At 60.4% G+C, this 23,348-nt stretch overlaps 1 protein-coding gene across 1 annotated transcript; it reads right to left on the bottom strand.

The window, feature by feature from the left end:
- Window positions 1-450: 450 nt before the first annotated feature.
- Window positions 451-16,841, bottom strand: LOC129200149 (adenylate cyclase type 10-like). The gene is made up of 25 exons (XM_054811412.1): window positions 16,670-16,841; window positions 16,227-16,427; window positions 15,822-15,926; window positions 14,902-14,940; window positions 14,475-14,618; window positions 13,520-13,725; window positions 12,994-13,087; window positions 12,598-12,683; window positions 11,836-12,027; window positions 11,630-11,751; window positions 11,021-11,097; window positions 10,548-10,737; window positions 9,621-9,673; window positions 8,271-8,424; window positions 7,961-8,153; window positions 7,312-7,398; window positions 6,595-6,878; window positions 5,854-5,990; window positions 4,987-5,103; window positions 3,803-4,057; window positions 2,970-3,308; window positions 1,958-2,172; window positions 1,714-1,821; window positions 1,377-1,555; window positions 451-720 (listed from the first exon to the last, which is right to left on the bottom strand). The coding sequence occupies exons 1-25, from the start codon at window positions 16,839-16,841 to the stop codon at window positions 519-521; spliced, it is 3,951 nt and encodes a 1,316-aa protein (XP_054667387.1). The 3' UTR covers window positions 451-518.
- Window positions 16,842-23,348: the final 6,507 nt, after the last annotated feature.

Raw genomic sequence — 23,348 nt, 5'->3', positions numbered from 1 at the left:
CTGGAAGGGCAGGAGGAGCAGATGCATGACCTACCTGCGTGCTGTGTCCCCACATTTTCCCCCAGTGTCTGCGGCGCTGCTTATACACCGTAATTGTTCATAGAGTTTTGCGGCAGATGCTGACTGGGGGCAATGCTAGGCAGACGGGCGTTTTGCTTCAAGTCCCCAGCGTCTGGGGCTTTTCCTGTCACCCTTGCCTTTTTCAACAGGTTTCTCCTCCCCTTTAGCTGGGGAAAGAGAGGCAGCGGCAGTAGCCGGCTGACCGCCCGTGGGTGGTGAAGAGCAAGAGCAACAGAGAGGGCTAGGGTTTTCGAGGGTCTCTGGTGTGAGTGTGACCTAAAATCAGAAGCGTCTTCAATCATGGGTCTGCAGCAGGGCCTGTGAGAGAGCTGTAGTCATCACTGATGGAGCAGCAGTAGTCCTCAACAGAAACAAGACGACAGTGTTTCTTTCCATGCCTCAGAAAGAAAGGCTCGACAGCAAAGGTCATAATAAAGCAGATATTTAATAACATCACTTCATTTCCACCCTTCTGTTTTAAGTCTGTCTGTGGCAGGAATCTGCTGCCGATAGGAGTCCGCTGCCTTGTCCATGTTGGCCTTCATGCACGCTGCCAGGCGGGAGACCGTCCGTCCGCTGGAAGTACCCTCCAGGCTCAAGAGACGCTCCAGTAAGGAAAGGCAGCAGCTCTGCCGCAGCAGCCAGGCTAGCCTCTTCCTCCTGCCACACAAAAGAAACTGCTGGGCCCAGAGGCACTAGCTGTACAGTGCTAAATCGGACAGGGACGAGGGAAAGCGGAGCAGCGGACAAGCTGGATACGCCTCCTGGGAGGACAGGGAGCTGATGGAGGGAGGGCTGCCCGAGCGGAAGGGGACAAACAAAGAAGTGCTGCCGGGGGGAGCTGACCGCTCGGGAGGGCACGTTGGCACTACAGCGCCGGGTGGGGGGGCAAGCCAAAGGCAGGAACTGGCAGGAAAGGGGGTATCGCCCTCTGAGCTTCCTCAGTCCCACACCTCCACCTACTGCTCCTTCCCCATGTCCTGGTCCTGCCGCCAGACCCCCTGCCCCTCTTCAGCCTCTACTCCCTGTTTACAGCTCTCTGTTCCCAGCCACCACCAACCCCCCGGCACACGCGTCCCCGGCTGCAAGCTGCTTTTCACCCAAAGGCGTGCTTTCACCCAAAGCCGCTCCTTAATGCCTCGGTCCTGCTAAGGCCTATGCGTCAGGTTAGGTGCGGCCTCAGGTCTAGGCAGGTCTGGGCCCAGATGGCTGGGCCCAGAGGCAGTGGCTGTACAGTGCTAAATCGGACAGGGCCGGGGCTGGGCCCGGGTAGGAAATGGCTCTTCCTCCCCCGGGTTCTCAGTTCTGCTTCTTACCAGGCCTCCTGCGGAAGGGAGGACGCTCTTCTGGCAACATAAGCGGCACACGGCAACTTTTCCACCTGCGACTTGGCAAAGGCTCGAACGGAGGTCCGGGGGAAGTGCCTTCTGAGCAGGCACAAAGCCTTCCTGATCATTTTCTTTGCCAGCTTCGTACGTCCCATATGACAGCAGACCTGCACAGGAAAAGGGAAACATCCCGACGTGGACTAGTTGCCCAAGAGACAGCAGGAATCTGCCAGTGGCTGGAGATGCCAGGGATGTCCCCTGCAACTGGGGAAGGCATCCAGCTCCGTCCCCCAGGAGATCCCTCCAGGCCTCCCTGTCTCTTTACCTCCCCTTTGAGGCTGAAGAAGGTGGCCTCATCAAAGCGGGCTATCACATTCGCTTTCTTCTCTACTGAGTTCCTCAGGACCTCCGCTTCGTTCAGCTTCATGAGGGCCTTTGAGCAAGCACACAGAGAGCAGGTGAGCGTGGGTGCAGAGCCCATGGCCAGCCTCGTCCTCCCGCGTTGTCCCCGGCATCTGTCTTAAGAGGGGCTGTTTCACCCCCGGGTGCTGGCAAGCAGTGCAACTCACCATGTAGCTGTTGGAGACATGCAGGTAGGCAGCCGCACACTCCACAAGGTAGTAAAAGGCCCTGGCAGCATCGCCCATTGCCATGTAGTGGCGAGCCAAAGGCACAAGCACCGATTCCACGATGGCTTTGCATTTGCACGAGCACGCGCCGTCGTGCTTGCCGTCAGTCTTGCTGGGCAGCTCAGTCGTCTGGTCGCTCTTTGCCAGAAACCATTCTGCCATACTAGTCCGAGCACAGTTCGCAGGGGAAGAAGAAAGCAAAGAATACATGGGCATCATCTCTACTGGCCTTTCTCCCCACGGAGATGGCATCAAAAGCCCTTTGTTCAAAGCAGAGCACAAGGCCACGGGCAGGCATGACTCTTACAGGGGCTTTGCAGGTAGGGAGAAAAGACAAGCTGGGCTTTCTGTCACCTCCCACAGGCAAACCACCCGAGTCCCTGCGGTGGCTTTTCCCCTGCAGATTTTGCAGTGCTACTCTGTAGGAACTGGAAAGCAAGGGCTGCTCCAGAGTAGTCTGACGATCACTCTGAGCCCACGGCCATCCTCAAGCACTCTCTCATCTCCATGGCCATCTCTCCTCCCAGCTCCCACCCCACACAAAGCCTGTTCCCTTAGCCGGTGTCACAAGTAACTGGCAGCCAAATGCCGGCGCTTCCTTTGTCTCCTCTGGAGACCCTGAGCTCACTGCCTTCGAAAATAATCAAAACCTTGTCTGCTCACCCAAAATCCTCCTCCCTGAAAGCCTTCTGCTGCTGCAGAGCATCTGCAGCATCTGGAAAGAAAACAAGGGGTTAGACACCGCCTCGCGTACCCTGGGGTAAGAGCTGCTCTCCCTCTCCCAGCGGGCTTGCAAGGATCCTTGCAAGGGTCCTGACACACTGAGGACAGTCTGCAGCAGTCATCCTTACCACCTGGGCTCATCCCTAGCAGACCTGCTCCCACCCAATTCCCCACACACACCCCTGGCCTCCTGGAAGGCCTGGGCTGCAGAGCATGGTGCACAGCATACCCTCAATGGCATGGGTCCTATCCCTCTTCATCTGTTCTCCTGCGAGCACCAAGGCCTCCCAGCTGCGTGAGTCACCCTGGTCAGCAGGACCCTGACAGCTCCCTCCATCCTGGGTGCCGGTGACAGCGAAGCGGTGGAAGTCAACAAAGTCCCCTTGGCCGCAGCTCTTGCATTTGTGCGCGTGCCGCTCCAGGAAGGCGGCGCACTTGCGGTGCAAGGCGACCCGCTGTCTCTCGAGCCACAGCTCGTAGGCAGCCTCCCGCAGCAGCGGGACACAGAAGGCCAGAACGCCAGACCGCCGCTCCACGGTCTTCTTGCTCCAAGAGGGCCTCTCCGCTCCTGCAAGGCAAAGGGCCTCTGCATCAGCCCGAGCTGGGGCCAGGGCTCAGGGCTGTCCCAGCCAGGGCACGAAAGTCATGCCTTGGTGCGCATCCTTGGCAGCAAACCAGCGCTGCTGCACACCGAGCCTTGCAGCACAAGGCAAAAGGGCCCGGCTTGCCTTGCTGACGCTAGCACAGCCCTGGGGACACAGTGCTCAGCTGCACTCCAGGCTGGCGCTGGGGATGTCGCTGCCGGCCGAAGCAAGCCCTGGCCAGCGCTTTCTCCCGGCTCTTAGCAAGGCAGCGGCCAGCCTCCTGAGCTTCCCGCCCTGCACCACAAGGGAATCAAAGCTAGCGTGCTTTGAGATTGACTTGTAAGAGCTTTGGACAACCCATCCTGAACAGCCATGCCTGTTCCATGGCTTCCATCACCGGGGAAAGCGCACCGTGCCCTGGGGAGCCCGGTGGGACACAGCTGGGAGCTCCCTTGTCCACCTTACTGCTACCACTTACCATGCCCTGCCTGCAGAGAGCTGGCTGGCCCCTCGGTAGCATCTTGGACATCTTCTGGCACCTCTGTGCTTTTCAGCCACTTAAGGATGTTGTCGCTCACCAGCATGTCCAACAAGAAATTCATCTTGTGCCTGATGTCAGCGGGAAGGATGTGCGACAGCAGCTGGGTGGTAAATACCAGCCCGATGACAGCTGCAAACTTCAAAACCGTCTGCTTCAGCGGCTTCATCTGGTCCAGCTGAGCCAGCGCAATCTCTGTCAAAAAGAAGCAACACGTCTCTCTCTTGCCTGTTCCCCACGCTGAAGCTGGAGAGGCCAGAAAGTTTCAACCCATGAAATGGGGTAGGCTTTGGCCTCCTCTCCTCAGGACTGCGCCTGCTGGACAATCGCAGCCCAGGGTAAGCGTCTTCAAAGTGGCTCCGCTCCTGTTGGAATCGCAGACCACAAGGCCTGGGGAAGAGCGAGACGCTCAAACAAATGTTCCCCTACCAAGAGCGTGGAGGGCAGTATCCAGCAGGTACAGGCATCCCATGAAGCGCCCTACCAGATCTGGAGTACGATACTATTCCTTTCTTTTTTTTCCTTTTTTTTTTTTTCCCCCCCCTTTTTGGGCAAAACAACTTAATAGCAGGAATGCTTTAGCAAGATGTTTCTGCTCATACAGACGTCTACGGCTAGAGAGGAGGGACACTCATTGACAGCTCCCCCATCCAGCTCCCCTGGCTATGGGGGGATTTCCGTGCCAATCCACAGGGAAACAAGATGGATTTGGCTTGGATTAAGTGCCCCGAGACCAGCGTTAGCTGGGGAACTTAGAACAGCGAGATAGAAGCTGCGTTCAAAGTTGAGTCAGAGGCAAGTCAAAGATTTTCCCCAGCAAAGGATTTGTTCCTGTGAGAAAAGGGAGCCATTTTAGTGTTGCACTAATAACCTTTTCTCTCCTACCTGCTGCTGGAAATCAGCCAGCAGGCTCACAGCCCGTCCACACGCAGGAGGGGAAAACGGCTGCCCACAACCCCAGGTCCCCCAACATGCTGGTCGGACCGGAGCCACCTTCCAAGCAGAGCTCCCAAGCTGAGAGGGTGACTCTGCAGCACACAGATGCCCAGCCTCCCTCTAACCAATGCGCCGGGAAGGGGCCCCAGCACAGCCGTGAGCCGGCAGAGTGGTGCTCGGCCCCTCACCTTTCAAAGCGGTGGGCAGCACGGTGTTCTCCAGGTTCACATCTGGTCTGACGATGCAGACCCTGCCATCATTCCCGGCACTGGAGCTCGAGGTTGCTGCCAGGGCTGAAGTCTCGACTGCAGCAGCTGGGTGGAGCAAAAGAGCACGACTCAGGCAGTTTGCAAAGTGACTCGCAGCTTGCGAAACGTTTCAAAATTCACCTGAGATGGGACAAGTCCCACCTGACATGGTCCAGCGCGGGCACACTGACTGGTCATGAAGCAGAGCAAAACAGTTCCCACTGCAAGCCTTTCTTTGCATGGCCCTCCCAAAGATGTTGTGCCTTCAGACCAGCTTTCCCCAAACATCCCTCGGTCAAAGCTTCCAGACTTCCCAGGTGGCGACCAAATGCCCCGGGACAGAAAGCAGCAGCATTGCTGCCTTCGACAGCGCTACCTCCACAGCCAGGGAAATTGCCGGGGATAATGCAAAACGTCACGTCAGTCCTGGCTGTTCCCAAGGCCACGGCACTCTGGCTGGCATTGCGCTCTCAGTGGGGTTTGTTCTCAAGCGAGCTGGCGTTTGGCTAAGGTAGATTACGTGCCCATTAGAATGCCTAAACCCACCAGAAACACGCATGCTCCGGAAGGATTTCCCCTGTGCTTTAGCCCCTCAACCCCCACCGCGAGAATTTAGGTCCCTTCAAGCCACCAGAACTCGCTAGCCCCCACTTTGGCTGTCCCAACAGCAAGGCACACAGAGCCCACACCTCCACCAGACCAAGTTCTGCACTGCTGCAAGATCTGACTCTGCCCAGATCCACGGGGGAATGACGGGGCAAGGCTGTTCTGTGCAACAACTCGCTAGTCAGCAGCAAAGGTGCTTACTGATCAGGCTCTCCCAGTTGTCCTCTGCTTTTTCACCCCGCCTCCGGGCGCGGAACAAGAGCGTGTCCTTGCAACGAAGGCAGCGCAGCAGCTCCTCGCAGTAATATGGGATCCCCGAGCTTCTTTGGAGCAGGAACCTGGACAGGAGCAGACCCAGCACAAGGAAAGTAAGGTGAAACGCAGTTCAGGTGGGCAGCAAGTCACTCGAGCGTGACAGGGTAGCCAGCATCCTTGTCACAGCTACACCTCACTTTTGAAAGGCACGGTCCTCCCGCTGGCTTGGGCTTTCGGGCCCCCCTGAACCTCCAGCCTTCGCTGACGCCCGCGGAGAAAGAACTGCGCACAATGCTCAAAGCCCAGAGCGCCGAGCCCTGCCTTTCCTCTCCTCAGGAGCCTAGATCCTCTCTGGCAGCAGGGCGGACCTCTGCCCCGGGAATCTCCCCCACGGCCTGGACACCTAGACCAAGGCTTTTTCACACCCCAGCCAGGCTTGGGCTCGGGACTCTTCCTCCCTGTGCGACAGCGAAGGGCTGACACCTCCCACGCTCTCTGTCCAGGGAGCTGCCCCGCTCTCAGCTCACACCTGCCAGGGTGAGGCATAACAAGCAACCCACATCTGGTACTGGCTGGAGTCCGTGATGCTTCTAGCAGCCTTGCGCTCCCTTTCCTGGGGGGTTGATTCCCTTCCGTGGTCTGCAGAGGTTCAAGCCCTCAGGAAGAGTTCCCCTGCCTCAAACTTACCTCGCTAAATCCCTGGGGATGCTGACCACTCCAAGGTCCTGGCAGACTTTCTGCACCACAGCTGAAGGTTTCAGCTCATCCAGATGAAGATAGATGATTTTCTGGGACGTCCTGTTGGCTGCTGCGGCTTTGCAAAAGCTCTCTGTTCTCGCGTAGCCCGGAGCTAAGCTCGCGACCATGAAGAAGGAGATGTTTTGGAGCACGGGTGACATGATACTCCAGGAGGCAGGGTCGATGAACTGGGCGTTGTCGATGACAAATATGCCAAAGTCTCTTCCGATGGCCTGAAGAAAAAAAGCAGGTTGTTCTGAGGGAAATCCGGTGGATTCTCAAGTGTCTTCCAGGGGAGGAGATTTAGCTTCTGTCTCTCTTGAGGATGCTCTGCAGTTTCTCCCCAACACTCCCCTGCTCAGAAGCTTACTGGCTCTCAATTTCTTTGAGAATTTAGGGTCACACCTAACATCACTTGCCCTGCAGGAGGAGGGAGCTTGGGCAAGGGAAGGCAGAAGACATTGTTCCTCCTCCACGGCAGACTTTACGGGAGGAAAGTTATTGGGTGTGTTTGCTGGGCTGCGAGGAGCAGGTGGAGAGTGGGGGCGCGATGACCCAGGCACGTGGTCCTCCTCCTGCCCGCTCACACTGCTGTGGTGCAGAGCCCGCAGCCGGGAGGGTTGTTTTCCTTCTCTGACCCAGGAGGAAGGAAGGAGAAATGCTCACCTTCTTTAGCACTTTTGCCCAAGCCGAGCGCAATTCCCTTTTTCTTTGAGTTTCGCTCATCTTGCGAACCTTGTCTGAAATGGGAAACTGGCCGGAAAAGCAAAGTCAGGGAGAAACATCGCTCCAGGGCTAGACACACCTACCCACCAAGCAAGACCACAGAGCAAACCGCCTCTGCTGGCCTCAGCACCGTACCTCTGCCCCAGGCAGCTGCAAGGAGCCACAGTGGGGACTTCACCTGGAGCCAAAAGCAGAGGCCCTCTGGTGAGGGTCTGGGCAGAGCTGGGGCTTGGGGGCGAGCTGAAGAGCTGGTTCTCTGGCTGTGGGAATCTTGGGCTGGCTGGAGCAGACCACTCACACAGCGGTGACCTCAGCATGAGGTCAGCACCAGCCCTTCTCTATCAACTCTCCGGTGCCACTTCCAGGGTGCCGAAGGCGGCACCGGGCACCACCACATGCAGCGCGGGACATGAACTCACCACAGAGAGGGAGGGCCCCCCCGGGCCCAGGAATGGGAAACGTGTGCTCTGACCCCTGCGATTCCCACCCCTGAGCTAAGGCACTCCCAGCAGCGTGCCCACACGACGTCAGACCCAGAAAAGGTCACGAGAAGGCCTTCTCCAGGGCCAGAGCGGCCTCTCGCTCTCACCTTGACAAGCAAAACGTCATTGAGGAGGCAATAGCTGCTCTCTTCGATTGTCCCTCGGAGCTTTGTCCGCAGCTCGCGCTGCCTGGCACGGCACGATTCACGCTCCTGGAGGTCCAGGGCCCTGGCTGTCAGCGCACCGAGGGCAGAGAAGGACTGCCTCATGTCGACCTCCAGCAGTTCCATGGCAACTACCCTGCCGTGCAAAAGCAAAAGGGACTGAGATCCCCAACAGCCCGAGCCTTCTAAGGCAAAAGGGGTGGACGTGCCCTTGGCGGGGAAGGTCTCTTCAGCCACCCATCCCAAAGTGTACCTGTGGCCAGCAGCCTGGCCTAAATAGGCCAGTTCAGTAAGTAAGTGGCTCTTGCCGGAGCCCATCGTGCCTTCAAATGCCAGGATGTGCCTTCGTCCTAAATCCTTATAGGCTTTCAAGCAGCTGGCAAAGAGGTCAAGCTCCTTCTCCCGACCTGTGAAGGCAAACAAGAAAACGAGCTGCTGGGGCATGCTGGCACCCTCCACCGCAGCTTCCCTCCCTGCCACCACGTCTGCCAGCCTGCTGACACTCAGGCCTTCTTCCCGCCCACTCACTCATCCCAGCTTTTGCACCTCTACCATCCGCAGAGCAGCAGCGGACCCACCTGCCCGCCTGCCCCACAGCGCAGCTCCCATGCCCTCTTCCCTGCCCCTCTGCCCTCCACATGCCGGCCCCATGCAAATCCCCACAGTGATCCTGCTCAAGACCAGACGGGATGATTTGAATTGCCGCAGGCAGCTCTGTCCCAAAGAGACTCCAAGCATTTCCTCGCTGTACCGTGAGCCACAGAGCACTTCCCAGTAGCTAAGGCAGCACCTTCGGGCCTCGACTGGTTTTGGCTGGGCTAGAGTTAATTTTCTTCAGTAACAGCTCGTATGGTGCTACGGTTTGGATTTGTGACCAAACATCAGTGTTGATAACACAATGATGTTTTATAGTTATCGCTGAAGAGTGCTTGCACAGTGTCGAGGCCTTTTCCATTTCTCATGCCACCCCACCAGCGGGCAGGCTGGGGGTGCACAAGAAGCACGTGCGCAGCTTTTGCTTTACCTATTAAGCTGTCTGTATCTCAGCCCACCAGCGTTCTCACTTTTACCTTTCCGATTCTTTACCCCATCCACGGTGGGGAGCAAGCAGCTCTGTGAGGCTGAGCTGCCTACTGGGGTTAACCCATAACAGGGCCCAAAACATCCGGCAAGATACCGAGTGATTAAAGGCATCCCCTGTGTCCTGACAATTCCATGTCTACGCCCAGATGCTGCCAAGAAAGGAACTCTGAGGAGTACAAGGGGGAGAACCCACCACCAAAACTCTCCGTCAGTCTGGCAGAAGGAAACCTCTCTCCTGATCCCAAAGACAGGAATCAGTTTAGCCCCCAGGGTGTGAGCAGCTCCATAGTTGAAAGGAACCTCCCTACCAGGTCTGGAGCATGGCAGGGAGCACCAGGCGCCTCACCCTGCTTTCCAACCCAAAGATATCAACCAGGTAGGCACCAAGACAGGGGTCACTTAGGGCCGCTGCAGGCAGCACCATCCCTGGCAAAAGCTTCTCCCTTCCCAGTGTGACACTAAAAGTGACCAAGGGGAAGAAACCAGGGTTCAGAAGAAGAGCAAGGCGTTCTCCACCTACCCAGCAAGGGGACGTACTCTGACCTCTCCTTGGCAAGACCCATGCAAAACATGCTAGAAGCAGGGGAAAAGAAAACAAGCCAATTAGCTGGTGAGAAGCCAGGGGACATAGCGAAGCAGCCTGGCGTGGAAGGGCAGGATGTGCTCCTCGGGTACCTGCTTTTCTTTCAAGCAGCGCATTATCCCCCTGCACACTCCTCCAGCCAAACAAAGTTCAAGCTGACACGCTAGGACAGCTTCAAGCATAAAGAAACCCAGTGGCCACGGCAGGACAGGAGAACATGTTAACAGCCCACCACCAGAGGCCAAACCCAGAGAAAGTGGAGACAGGGTGTGCAATGTTGGCTAAGAAAAAGAAGCGTCTTGGAAAGGAGGATTTGTGTCACTGAACGGGTTGGGATGCCAAGCACCTGGCATCTTTGGCTCAAGTCTTCCTGTAGTTTCAGAGACGGCAATGTTAACATTCAAACCGTCATCCAAAGAGAAGGTCAAACCCCTGGCCCAGAGGAAGGGTTGAGATTTCAGCAGGAAGACATGAGGAAGAGTGTCCCTATGGTCCAGGTTTCCCCATGGGAACCAGACTGGCCCAAAGCTTCCTGCTCAGAAGCAGCTGGGACAAAAACCTCCTTGGGTCAGCGCTACCAGGGCACACGGTGGAGCAAGCACAGCACGGAAAGCACAATGGAAAGCCATTTGGACAGAGCCTGCAAGGCCAGGTTGTGTCTACCAAGACACAAGAACCTTCCCCATCCCTTGGCTTCACTCCCGCTCCCTCAGCAGCAGGAGACGGCAGCGGGGAGAGGCAAAAAGCCTCTCCACAGGGAAGGGAGACCAGCTTGGTCTCTCTCTGCAGAACTCCTCCTTGCTGGCCAAGGCTGCACCTTTGGTGCCACCGTCCCCTCATCCAGCCCCCTCAGAGGACACTCACCTCCTCCTGGCGATCCCCACGTATTGATAGATAGTGTCAGGACAGCTAATGCCTTTCATCTCTCTCGCTGGCAGCTCCTTGAAGCAGTAAGGGGGCAGCCGAGAGGCGGCGTAGGTCACTGCATCACAGGACACCAGCCCAGGGTACTGCACCATCATCCGGGCTGCCAAATTCACCTTCTGGCCAATGACTGCCAGAGAGAGCAACCAAGAGAGAGAGTGAGAGCGCACGCGTTGATGTACCTGTGCCACCAGCCCCATGGTGCCCTTCCAGGCGAATGGCTGCCTCACCTCCGGCACAGGCCAACCCCACAGCGGGGTCAGCAGAACCCAGGGGAACAACCGGCCGCAGAGCCCCTTCTCCCACCCTGGGCCACCACCGACGCCGCCTGGGCCGTTCCTGACCGGCTGCTGGGCAAGCCTCTCCCAGGCTGCCATGCTGAAGCTCCCGCGCCTCAGACGCACGCCTCGTACCTGTGTATTCATGCCTGCCAGGGTGGCCAATGACTCCGCAGAACACCGTCCCGCTGGTAACTGCAACAGACACTGCCCTGGCAGACAGGGAAACAGCCTGGCTTCAGCAGCGCCCCAGGTGCAGTCCTGCCCGCCCAGCTTCGTCCCTTCCCGCACCTCCCCTCGGCACTAGCCTGGGCCACCTGCCATCCTGCCCCGCCAGCACAGATCTCGGGGACGCGGAGAGCTCAGGGGTGCAACGTACCCGGGTTGCAAGGGACAAGGGACAGGGCTAGGGACGTTTTGGGCACTTCCCCTGCAGCCGCATCCCCTGAGCTGTGACCTGCAGAAGGCCAGAGCTCTCTCCTGAGCCAAGAGGGAGGGAAGAAGGTGCCCACGATGTCACCAGCTGCGAGGACAGGTGGCTGCGCCCCATCCCCGTTCGTGGGCCAGTCGCCCGGGAGTCCTGCCTCCGGCACCATGGAGCCTCTCGCCCTCGCGAGGGCTCGTTCCAGCACGGTCTGCTTGGAGGCACTCCGCACGGCTGCCGCCTGCCACCTCTCAGGGCACTGCTCCCTTCCCGCCAGGGACAAAGTGGGGGGGCACGCTACAAGGCTCTCACACACTCACTCTTTTTCCCCGAGCAGGGCGGAGCACGAGTTGAAGATCTGAATAGCACTCTGCAAGGCGTGAATACTCTCGTAGAGCAGCTTTTCTCCACTGAGTCCAAACACACAGAGGAACATGCAGCCCTGCCAAGGACAGATGCAGCACGTCTTGCTACGATGCCTAAGAGCTCGGAGTCTCTCCCTCTTGCTCACTGCCCACCCTCTCACTTTATCAAACAGGAGGATTTTGTTGATTTTGCCCTGGTGAGGATGGAGGACTTCTAGCATCATCCTGCTGGCATTGTTGAGGATTGTGTGGAGAGCCTCCGTGTCCATATCTGCAGCAACCTGCAGTTGGACCAAGAGGCTGGTGACTGGCCGTAGCTCAGAGAAGAGGTCCAGCGGCACTCTGTCATCAAACTGGAAGACAAGAGCGTGACGACTTCACGAGCCTGCTCTCCCGGCGGCTTACTGCCCACACCAGGTACCGAGGGAGAGCAGGCGTACTGGCAGTAGCAGATACTACGGGGGGAAGGGATAAATCTTCCTCTCGGTGCAAATGACGGGCAGGCCGCCCAGCCTGCGGCAGGCAGATACCGAAATGTAACGCAAATGACAAAGGAGGGAAAGGTGCTCCGATAACACCCCATCTCGGGACAGGGATGGACATGAGGGGCGAGCCTCAGGGATGCTCTAGGGACGTCAGTGGAATCTCCCCGTTATCCCACCATCACGTCCGCAACACATCCAGAACCATAGCCACGGAAAAGACAAGAGAGGGAGAAGTCCGCCTGCCACCGCCCGTGTCTCTCTGAGGACAATGCACACAACGGTGCAGCACTGGTGCCCCTTGGCTCAGTTTCCCCGCGTTGCCGTCGCAAGGTGCATTTTCTTTTGTTTGTCTGTTCTCATGAGAACTCCACCTCCGCAATGCACCGCTGCTTCTGCCCTCCAAAAACGCAGCCCCCAGCAGTGGTGGCCTGGCCGTACCTTCCGGAGAGCAGTTTCTGGTACGTACTCCCTAGGCACCTCCTCCACATTAGGAGGAGAGCGGAAGAAAGCAGGCCTCACGGCACCTGAGGAGAGAAAGTGCAGGTGGTTGCTGGGAGGATGAGACTACGAGGTGCTGGAAAGTAGGGGCTGGCACTGGAAACGCAGGTGAAAGAGTCTTCTGCATTTGCTCATGTTCCCACCTCCGGATGCTCAGGGCAGAGCTGTCCCCTGGAAGGAGGAGGCAGCAGCAGCGACTGCCCCAGCTCGTGCCCAAGAGGGCCAAAAGCATGAGTGCTAACTGAAAGAAGGGGAGAGGACGGAGGTGGTTCCTCTCCAGCCCCTGAAGCAGCCACCTTTCCGGGCAATCACAAACAAGGTGAAGTTGGTGCTCACCTTCCTTCTCCAAGCCATGGCTCACCGGGTGTTGTACGAGCTTGCGTAAAGTTTCTTGGCATTCTGACCGAGACATCTGAACCATGCCCATAACCTGAAGACACACAGAATGGAAGCACTGCCACTGGTCTCCCCAGGAGTCCCAGGGGACAGAGCCTGCCCTCCACTGTCACTGCCCAGAAAAGAGGAGGACAAGCCCACCTGGCTGCACGGGACAGCAGTGCTTCCTCAGAAGCACCGGAGCTGGGCAGGCATCCCCCAGCTGTTCAACAACGGCTCCATGACCCACAGAGGACATTGCTGGTGGGGCCAAAACCCTTCCCGTGCCTCCCAACCCCTCAAACCAAGCAAGCCCAGCCCACAGTTACCCCCGAGAAGGAAGGACGAGAGCTTCAGCTGCCTGCCCACTTTCACAGCTACGGCTCTCTCCACACTCAGCTCCTCAGCCAGCCTTCTGACACCTCCCTCCTTCACGTCCAGGATGCGGGTCCTCAGAATGGCTCTAGAGGCCATCCCATCCACCTACCTTCACGGCTCTTTTGCCTGCAAGATGCTGGGTCCTGAGCCGGTGCTGCTCGCAGAGCTCCCAGGAGGAGGCTGAGAGGATAACTTCACCTGCATTCGCAAGCCGTTCGGCCTCACAAACTTCAGACAGGACCTTGCCACAGATAAAGAAGTACTTCTGCCTCCTGTCTCCGACAAGCAGGAGGCTCATGGGCCCTGCAGAGATCCCTGGAGAGAGAGAGAGAGAGAGAGACAAGTGGAACTGACACAGGGAACATCCTGAGCTCTACAGCCCCCAGCATCTCAGCTGTTCAGAAGCTCATCTGAGGCCCAATGAGGAGACGGGCGTTATGGAGGGGGGAGCATCCCTCCATCCTACTCGGGGGATACTGACACAGGTCCCTGAAATGGGTGTCTAGAAAGAGACAAAGTCAACATTGACAATGTGTGGAGAGGGCCGGGCGTCTTAGCCAGCTGCCTGCCCCAGAAGCCCAGCAGAACAGCAGGTTTGATCGCTGCCTGCTCCGTGTACGTGCAGGCAGGTTGTAGCTGTTTTTCTGCTGGAGAAAACACAACAGCCTGCAAAAGCCCTTCTCACAGTTCCCCTTCGCTCTGTGTGAAAGGCAGGGGAGAATGCAGCAGGGGAAGGGATGCACAGCTGCCCCCACCTGAAAAAAAATGAAAGCACAACTACCTCCCACAGACATCTGTGCTAAAGCAGACATTCCAAGAGCCTAACACTTGATCTGACACCCGCTCTGCCTTTAAGCTTCCTCTGCATCTGCAAACGCACGCAAACCCAGCAGTCCTGGTCTCCCATCCCCGCCCTGACTACAGCTGGCCCCTTGAAGGCTCCCGGGAGATGCTTTCCTTTGGCACTAGCCCCAGTAGGGAGCCCCGCATTCCCTGCTCCTGAGAAGCACCCTGGAGAGCCACAGGAGAGTGCCACAGATCTGCGCCCGGCACAGCGCCCGTACCTATCTTCAGTCGCATCTTCTGACCCATGTGCGTGTCGCGACTGCCGTACTTCGCCTGGATCTGCTGGCTACATTGCAGCACCAGGCTGATGGTCTTAGCCAGCTCCTGGGGTCGTGTTCTCCACAGCACCAGCACAGCATCCCCTGGGGAAAGCGATGAAAAGTAAAGGCTCTGCTGAGACCCGAGCCGAGCAAGGCTCAGCGGCAGGGACAGCAGAAACTGGCCGACGCGCTGAGGAAGATGGGCTTTTGGGAGAAAAGAAGAAAGTTGGAGAAAGGGCACTGCTTGGGGGATGCGTGCGTGGCCAGAAAGCTGGCTCAAGGTGCTGCACAGAGCCCCCTGAGGAGGAGAGCGGAGCAAATGGCCGCCACAGCAGTTAAATGCTGCAGATCAGTACCCGTGGGCATCGTCGTCCTAAGTACCTACCGGCAAACTTCAAGATGTCTCCTCCAAAAATCAGCATCTCTGCAGACAGAGGGAAGGAAAGGAAGACTCATGTGGACTCCTTCTTCCAGAAGCCACGGAGCAAGCTCCTCTGCCTGGAGAGGAGCACCCGAGCGAGGGTGCACCATGGGGTGCAGCTCAGGAAAGCACCACTCCGGCCTCTCTCCCAGGCTCACAGTAGCCACAGCCCCGGTACCTACGCAGCACGCAGGACCTCGAGATACCACCCAATCTTGGAAAGGTGGAGGCTGGAAGGGACCTCGGGGGTCCATCTGGTCCAACCCCGCTGCTCAAGCAGGGCTGCACAGAGCCAGCCGCCCAGGACGGCGGATAAATGGGTTTTGAACAGCTCTAAGGAGGAAGCAACCGGTGCCAGTGCTCAGCCACCCTCGCGTTCAAAAAGCGTTTCCCGACGTACGGAGGGAACCTGTGTTTCAGCGCGTCCCCGAGGCACGGCCTCTGGTCCTGACGCTGGGCACCACTGCAAAGAGCCTGGCTGTGTCCTCTTTGCACCCTCCCTTCAGGTTTTAGACACATGACTGAGATCCCCCCCCACCCCGAGCCTTCTCTTCTCGAAGCTAAAGAGTCCCAGCTCTCTCAGCCTTTCCTCATAGCAGAGATGCTCCAGACCCTTCATCATCTTTGAGGACTCCCTCGCTTTGCTCTACAAGCGCTGCCAAAGAGATGGCCACAACGTGCTCACAGTCAGCTCCGAAGGGTCAACACGTCCCCTCTGAAAAGGGGCTCGTGAGGGTCTCACAGACAGACAGACCCTGGCTGCTCTCACAGAAAGCCCCAGCCCTTCCAAGGAGGCAGAACCAGGCTGCCCACCATGTCTGCCTCCACCCTCCATGACCAGCCTCATGGCCCGATGCCGGACAGTCCTGCAGCGTGGCTCTTACCCTCCAAAACATCACACAGGTAGTAATTGAGGGTTTGCACCAGCTCATCAGTGCCTCTGGCTGTGCCGCTCCTCTGGGTGAATTTCTCTGTCAGAGCAGTGAAACCTGTAACAGGGACACTCAGAAATCAGGAAATGCCCCTGTGGGCCAAAGGACCTGGCAGCCAGTTCCACGCTGCCTGGCCCGAGAGCCTGTAGGTCACACCTTCCCGTGCCCTGGCTCAGTGCTGGTGGCAGCCGTGGTTGACTGCCCAGGATAACCCAGCCCGCTCTATTGTGAGCATCCCAGCAGAAGACCTCAGCAACGATCACTCTGTCTGAGGGGCAAGGGCAGGGCTCCAAAGGGGCTGGCGTGTCCCAAAACGGCTCGTGTCCATCCATGGTTGCTCCTCCCTGCTCACCCCACCTGAAATATCCGCAAAGAGCAGCACTCCGACGATATTCTGAATGGGAACACGGCTCACGGGGGCACACTCAGCGAGGAGCCTGGGGACGAAAGTCGCTGCTTTCTCCAGCTCTGAGCGCTGAAGTTTCCTCTCCCAGGCAGAAGCCATCATCAGCGCCCTGTGGCACACGAGGTACCTCAGGAGAAGACAGCCGTGCCCAGCTGCAACAAGGACGGGGACCTCAATGCACAGTGAGCCCGGGGCTTCTGTGCGGGACGACAGGCCCTCTGCCCTCACAGTGTGGTCACAATCGTCTGGCAGTGACCTCCTCTGTAGCTCATCGCTGACCCGTCAGCTGCCCTCAAACAACACAATCAGCCAGCGGTGACATCCTCCGTACGTCATCGCCTGCTGAGCGGCTGCCACCGTGCCCAGGCTCCCTCCCTGACGCTGAGCCACTGACTCAAGAGGCGGCCAGCACCACCCGACTTCTTCGAGGACGATGCCGAAGGGAGGCTCCTGCAGCGACCTGCTGCCCAATTTCCAGCTGCTTCCCCGTTCCCGAGGACCTCCGGCACCCGCAGCTGTTTGCTAGCGCTGGTCCTCCTCCCTGCAGCGACACAGCCTGTCGCCATCTTCCCAGCAAGCTCGCTCCTTCTCTTCCTCCCTCGCTCCCTCCCAAAGGGCCCCCAAACGCTCAGACAGGGGAACCCCGCAGCTCTGCCGTCTCTCCATCCGCGCGGCGCTTTGTTCCCATCGCTTCTCCAGACCCTTCACCGGTGTGGTGGGTTGACCCTGGCTGGGGGTCAGGTGCCCACCAGAGCCGCTCTATCGCTGCCCTCGTTCACCAAACGGGGGAGAAAAAGTATAACAAAAAGCTTGTGGGTCGAGATAAGGACAGGGAGAGATCACTCACTAATTATCGTCACGAGCAAAACAGGCTGAACTTAGAGAGGGAATTCATCTAACTTATTACTAAGCAAAACAGAGTAGAGGAATGAGAAATAAAATCAAATCTTAAAACACCTCCCCCCACCCCTCCCATCTTCCCAGGCTCAACCTCACTCCCGGCTTCAACCTTCCCCCCCTCAGCGGCACAGGGGGACGGGGAATGGGGGTTACGGTCAGTTCATCTCACGGTGTTTCTGCCACTTCTTCCTCCTCAGGGGGAGGACTCCTCTCATCGTTCCCCTGCTCCAGCATGGAGTCCCTCTCACGGGAGACAGTCCTTCACCAACTGCTCCAGCGTGGGCCTCTCCCACGGGGTGCAGACCAGGAGCAAACTGCTCCAGCGTGGGTCCCCCACAGGGTCACAAGTCCTCCCAGCAAACCTGCTCCGCCGTGGGCTCCTCTCTCCATGGGGCCACAGGTCCTGCCAGGAGCTTGCTGCAGCACGGGCTTCCCACGGGCCACAGCCTCCTTCAGGTGCCTCCACCTGCTCCAGCGTGGGGTCCTCCACGGGCTGCAGGTGAAATCTCTACACCCCCTCATCCTTCCTCCATGGGCTGCAGGTGGAATCTCTACACCCCCTCATCCTTCCTCCGCGGGCTGCAGGTGGAATCTCTACACCCCCTCATCCTTCCTCCATGGGCTGCAGGGGGACAGCCTGCTTCACCATGGCCTTCACCACGGGCTGCAGGGGGATCTCTGCTCCGGCACCTGGAGCTCCTCCTGCCCCTCCTTCTGCACTGACCTTGGTGTCTGCAGAGTTTCTTACTTCTCACCCCTCTCTCCGGCTGCAAAAGCTCTCTCTGGTTTTTCCTTCTTAAATATGTTATCACAGAGGCACTGACTGGCTTGGCCTCGGCCAGTGGTGGGTCCATCTTGGAGCCGGCTGGCATTGGCTATTAAATAATAGCAGGTTGGGTACCAGAACGGGAGAAGCATATAAAGGAAAAGTGGAAGGCAGCAGCGGCAGAAGAGCAAAAATCTTGGGGGATCAGGACAGCCCGAAAGGGTGATGGAGGCCGGGACAGGATGGAGGCAGGCAGAGATCTGGAGAAGCACGGCAGGGATGGACACACGAGTCCCCACACCTCCTGGCACCCACGGGAGACCTTCACCACCCCGAGGCCTCTCTCTGCCTCCACAGTGCCGGCTGCCCAACCCTCGCCCACCCAGGAGCAGATGGCGGGTGCCTCCACGCTCCTCTCCCACCAGGCTTCCCAGACACACGGCAGCTCACACGCGCGGCCAACGGAGGCACCCATCTCCCAGCCTTCCTTACCACAGGGACCTGCTGTTCCTTGTCGGAGGGCAGCTGCCTGCGGTAACCCCATCATTTCTCTCCTCAGCCACCTCCTAAGGACAGGCAGGAACAGGCAACCCCCTCCCCAGCTAGAACCCTTGGCACAGCAGGACCAGGACCATCCTCATGGGACCCACCTGGGCTGCCCAGCCCCATCCTCATGGGACCCACCTGGGATGCCCAGCACCATCCTCATGGTCATCCTCATAGGACCCACCTGGGCTGCCCAGCACCATCCTCATGGGACCCACTTGGGCTGCCCAGCCCCGTCACACAGCTCTGAAGATTTGCTCCTTAAAGCACAACAGAAATACCAGCCACAGAGAAGATTTTTCTAGAAAAAAACCCCTTCTGAGTGGTCCTTTAACATCCCCACTGACACTGGGGCTTGCAGGCTTGCCCAGCTGTGGAAGGGGACCCCCGGTGCTGTGGGTTTTGGGGTTCCCCCTCCACACACCCCCTTTCCCCTCTGCTTTCTGCCCTGTGTATTTTTTGGGGGGTTTGCCCCAGCGGCGGCCTGTGCCCCCTATAGCTCAGGTCCCCCCATATAGCCCTGCCCTATAGCTCAGACCCCCTATAGCCCCCCCGCCCCATAGCTCAGCCCCCCCCTATAGCCCCCCCCAGCCCTATAGCTCAGCCTCCCCTGTAGCTTCCCTATAGCCTGGCCCTATAGCCCAGCCCCCCTGGGGTCTGATGGGGTTTGGGGGTACGGGGGGGCCCCATGGGGATCCCTGGGGGGCACGGGGGTGTCCCGGGGGGCTGTTCCAGGCCTCCCGGGAACCGGGTTCGGGGGGTCCTGGGGGGTCCCGAGGTCTGAGTGGGGGTCTGGAGGGGGGTGAGGGCAGTCGGGGGGAGATTCGGGGGGTCCTGGGGTGCCCCCCCCCCCGGCAGGTGGATCTGAACCTGCACGTGCAGATGGGGCGGGGAGGGGGGGTCCCCGGGGGGGCGGCAGGACGGGTCCTGGACGTGCCAGGGGTCCTGGGCATCGTCCTCAAACTCCTCGTCATCGTCTCCATCAACACCACCGTCTAGGGGACCCCCCCCGGGACCCCCCCAGAACCCCTCGGAACCCCCCCAAGACCGGCCTCAAGGGCTCCCACGGGGACCCCCCCCAAGACACCACCCCCCCCTCCCCGCGGACCCTTCGGTACCCCCAGGACCCCCCCCCCCCGAGACCCCCGGGACCCCCCCAGCACCGACCACAGCCCTAAACACCCCCCCACACACGGGAAACCCCCCCAAAATACCGGACACCCCCACGCGACCCGGTGCCGCTCCGGGACCACCTGAGCGGGTGGGGGGGTTTGGGGGGGGGGGGTGGGGGGGTGTCCCGCCCCCCGGCCCCGCTCATTGGCTGCGGGGAGGGGGGGCGGTCCCGGGGGGGCGGTCCCGGGGATGGGGGGCGGTCCCGGGGATGGGGGGCGGTCTCGAGGGGGGGCGGTCCCGGGGGGGGGCGGTCCCGGGGGGGCGGGGGGGGGCACCGGGACCCTCCGGAGAGCAACGGCTCAGCCGGGATCCGCCGTCAGCCCCGGGCGCTGCCGTGAGACCCCCCCCCCCCAAAATCCCCATAACGGGACCCCCCCTCCTCCTCCTCCATACCGGGGATCCCCCCCGCCCCCCCAATACCGGGACACCCACACCCCCCCCCCCGCCATGCGCCCCCCCTTCCCGGCCGCCCTTTGCATCTTGGGGACCCTCCTGGCTCTGGGGGCGACAGAGACCGGGTGAGTCCGGGGCAACACCCCCCCCCCCAAAAAAAAAAAAAAAAAACCCTCGAGTGGACCCACGCGTGTGTCCGTGTGTGTCCCCCTCCGATTCTTTAGGGGACCCAGGGGACACCCCCCCAAAAAAAAAACTCGAGTGGACCCAGGCATCCGGGACAACCCCCCCCCCCAAATTTTTTCGGGGACCCAGGCTTCCTGCCCCCCCCTCCCAAGGGGGGGTGTGGGTTGGACCCCCACTCGTGTCCGCCCGCCCCCACCGGGGGCCCCCGGTCCCTGATGGCTTTTCCAGGCGGGTGGGGGAGGGGCTGGGGGGGGAGGGGGGGGGGTCCTGGCAGCCGCTGCTGGGAAAAAGGGGGGGGGGGGTGCTGGCCCCCCCATCCTGCCTCAGTTTCCCCTCTCGCAGCTGCAGCCCGGGGGGCTTTGGGGGGGGGGGTCCCCGGTATCTGGCGGTGCCTCGGTTTTGGGGGGGGTTATGGGACCCCCCCAAATGTAACACGCACCCCCCCCCCCCCCAGCTCCAGCTGTTGGAATTTGGGGACCCTCGCCCGGCGGTGCCGGAAAGGTATTGGGGGGCTATAGGTTTATGGGGGGCTGGGGGGGCTCGGGTGGGAATTGGGGGGCTGAAGGGGATGGGGGGGGTCTGTGGAGAGGGTCCCCTATGGGGTGTGGGGGTTCTCTGTGGGCTGCCCTATAGGGTGTATGGGTTCTCCTCTGGGATATGGGGGGGTCCCCTATGGAATGTGGGGGGTATGGGCTCCCCTATGGGGTTTGGGGGTTCCCCTAGGGGATATGGGGATTGTCTGTGGGGTACAGGGGTTCTCCTATGGGTTAGGGGGTCCCCTAGTGAATATGGGGGGTCCCTATGGGGTATAGGGGTCCCCTATGGAATCTAGAGGTATGGGATATAGGTTCCCCTATGGGGTTTGGGGGTTCCCCTAGGGGATATGGGGTCCCCTATGGGGTGTGAGAGGTCCCTATGGGGTTTGGGGGTCCCCTATGGGGTTCCTTATGAGTATAGGGGTTCCCCTATGGGGTTTGGGGATCCCCTATGGGATATAGGGGTCTTTCCTAGGGTATGGGGGGGTGGCCCCCCCTCCCGTGACTGTTTTTGGGGTCCCCCCCCAGCTGCCTGCCCCCCACCTTGCCGGAGCGGGGGGCCATGCCGGACCCCCCCTGCCTTCCTCACCCCCCGTTGCCAGCGAGCTGCCCCCCCCCGCCGGGACCCCCCCGCTTCACTCCGGTGGCACCCGCTGACGTAAGTGGGGGGGAGCCCCCCCAAAAAATAGGGGGGATTTGGGGGGGCAATAAGGGGGGTTTTGGGGGGGTTCCCTTCATTCCCTTCTCCCCCCCCCCCCCAATAGGTTGTCGGAGCTGCGGTGGGTCCTGAGACGCCGGGTGCCCCCCCCCACCGCCACGACCCCCCCCAAGACCCAGCACCCCAAAACCCCCAAGGACCGGGGGGGCCCCCCCCCGCCGTCGCCATCACTCCGGTAAGGACGGACCCACACCCCCCCCACAGCCCCATCGCACCCCAATTTTTGGGGGGGAGTTCAGCCTGTGGACCCCACCCCAAGAAAGTGGGGGGGGGCAATGATGGGGGGCAGCTGTGGGGGGACCCCTAAAAGGGTGTTGGGGGGGGGGGGGGGGGGGGTGCAGCCGGTGCCTCCAGCTGGAGGATGAGGAGGATTTTTCCGGGTGACGTCACCCCCCCGGATTAGGGGGGGGGTGGGACACAGCGGGGGGCCCCCTGAGGGGGGGGCTGGGCAGGCTTTGGGGGGGGGGGGGGTGGTTCGGCGCCCATCACCGTGGCCTCGTGGCTGTCGTTTGCGGGGGGGGGGGGGGGGAACAACACCCCCCTATCTCCCCCCCCCCCCCTTCGATGTCAGCGGGTGATGTCAGAGGCGGCTGGCGCGGGGGTGGCGGCGTGGGGGGGGGGGACACGACACGCACACACACACACACACACGATGCCGAGGGGGCCCGGCTGTCCCCGCGTGTGCGTGTCCCCGCGTGGGGTCCTGCGGGTGGCGGTGGAGGGGGGGGGGGGGGGGAGACACGATACACACTCGTGTCCTCATGTCGTGTGTTGTCACCGTCCCCCCGTGAGGTTCCTCTGGGGATGTCGTCATCTGGGATGTGGCCCCGAGCAAGTGGCCCCTGTCCCGCGTGTCCCGTGTCACCAGCGAGGTCCCCACCCGTGTTGTCTCCCGTGTCCCCCCCCTCCCACTCGAGGTCCCCACTCGTGTTCTGTCCCGTGTCCCCACCTGTGTTGCGTTCTGTCTCGCCCCACCCAGTGTCCCGTGTGTCCCCCCCCACGCCATGTCCTTATCCCCACTCGTGTCCCCCGTGTCCCACGTCCCTCCCCACAGTGTCCCGTGTCCCCCCACACCGTGTCCCTGTCCCCACTTCCCCACTCGTGTTATATCCTGTGTCCCCCCCGTGTCCCCCAACACTGTGTCCCAGTGTCCCATGCCCCCCCACCGTGTCCCTATCCCCACTCGTGTCCCCCAACTCTGTGTCCCAGTGTCCCATGCCCCCCCCACCCTGTCCCTATCCCCACTCGTGTCCCCCAACTCTGTGTCCCAGTGTCCCATGCCCCCCCCACCCTGTCCCTATCCCCACTCGTGTCCCCCACCTCAGTCCCCCAGTGTCCCATGCCCCCCCCATGCCGTGTCCCTATCCCCACTCGTGTCCCTCCCTGTGTCCCCCAACTCTGTGTCCCATGCCCCCCCCCCCGTCCCTATCCCCACTCGTGTCCCTCCCCGTGTCCCCCAACTCCGTGTCCCATGCCCCCCCACCCTGTCCCTATCCCCACTCGTGTCCCCCACCTCAGTCCCCCAGTGTCCCATGCCCCCCCCATGCCGTGTCCCTATCCCCACTCGTGTCCCTCCCCGTGTCCCCCAACTCCGTGTCCCATGCCCCCCCACCCTGTCCCTATCCCCACTCGTGTCCCCCACCTCAGTCCCACTATCCCATGCCCCCCCCACCCCTTCCCTATCCCCACTCGTGTCCCCCACCTCAGTCCCCCAATGTCCCATGCCCCCCCCCACCCTGTCCCTATCCCCACTCGTGTCCCCCACCTCAGTCCCACTATCCCATGCCCCCCCCACACCCCATCCCTATCCCCACTCCTGTTATATCCCGCCCCCCCCCCCAAACACCCCACCGTG

This window comes from Grus americana, assembly GCF_028858705.1.
Source record: "Grus americana isolate bGruAme1 chromosome 34 unlocalized genomic scaffold, bGruAme1.mat SUPER_34_unloc_1, whole genome shotgun sequence".
Lineage (NCBI taxonomy): Eukaryota > Metazoa > Chordata > Aves > Gruiformes > Gruidae > Grus > Grus americana.
This window is presented reverse-complemented; position numbering and strand designations above follow the sequence as displayed.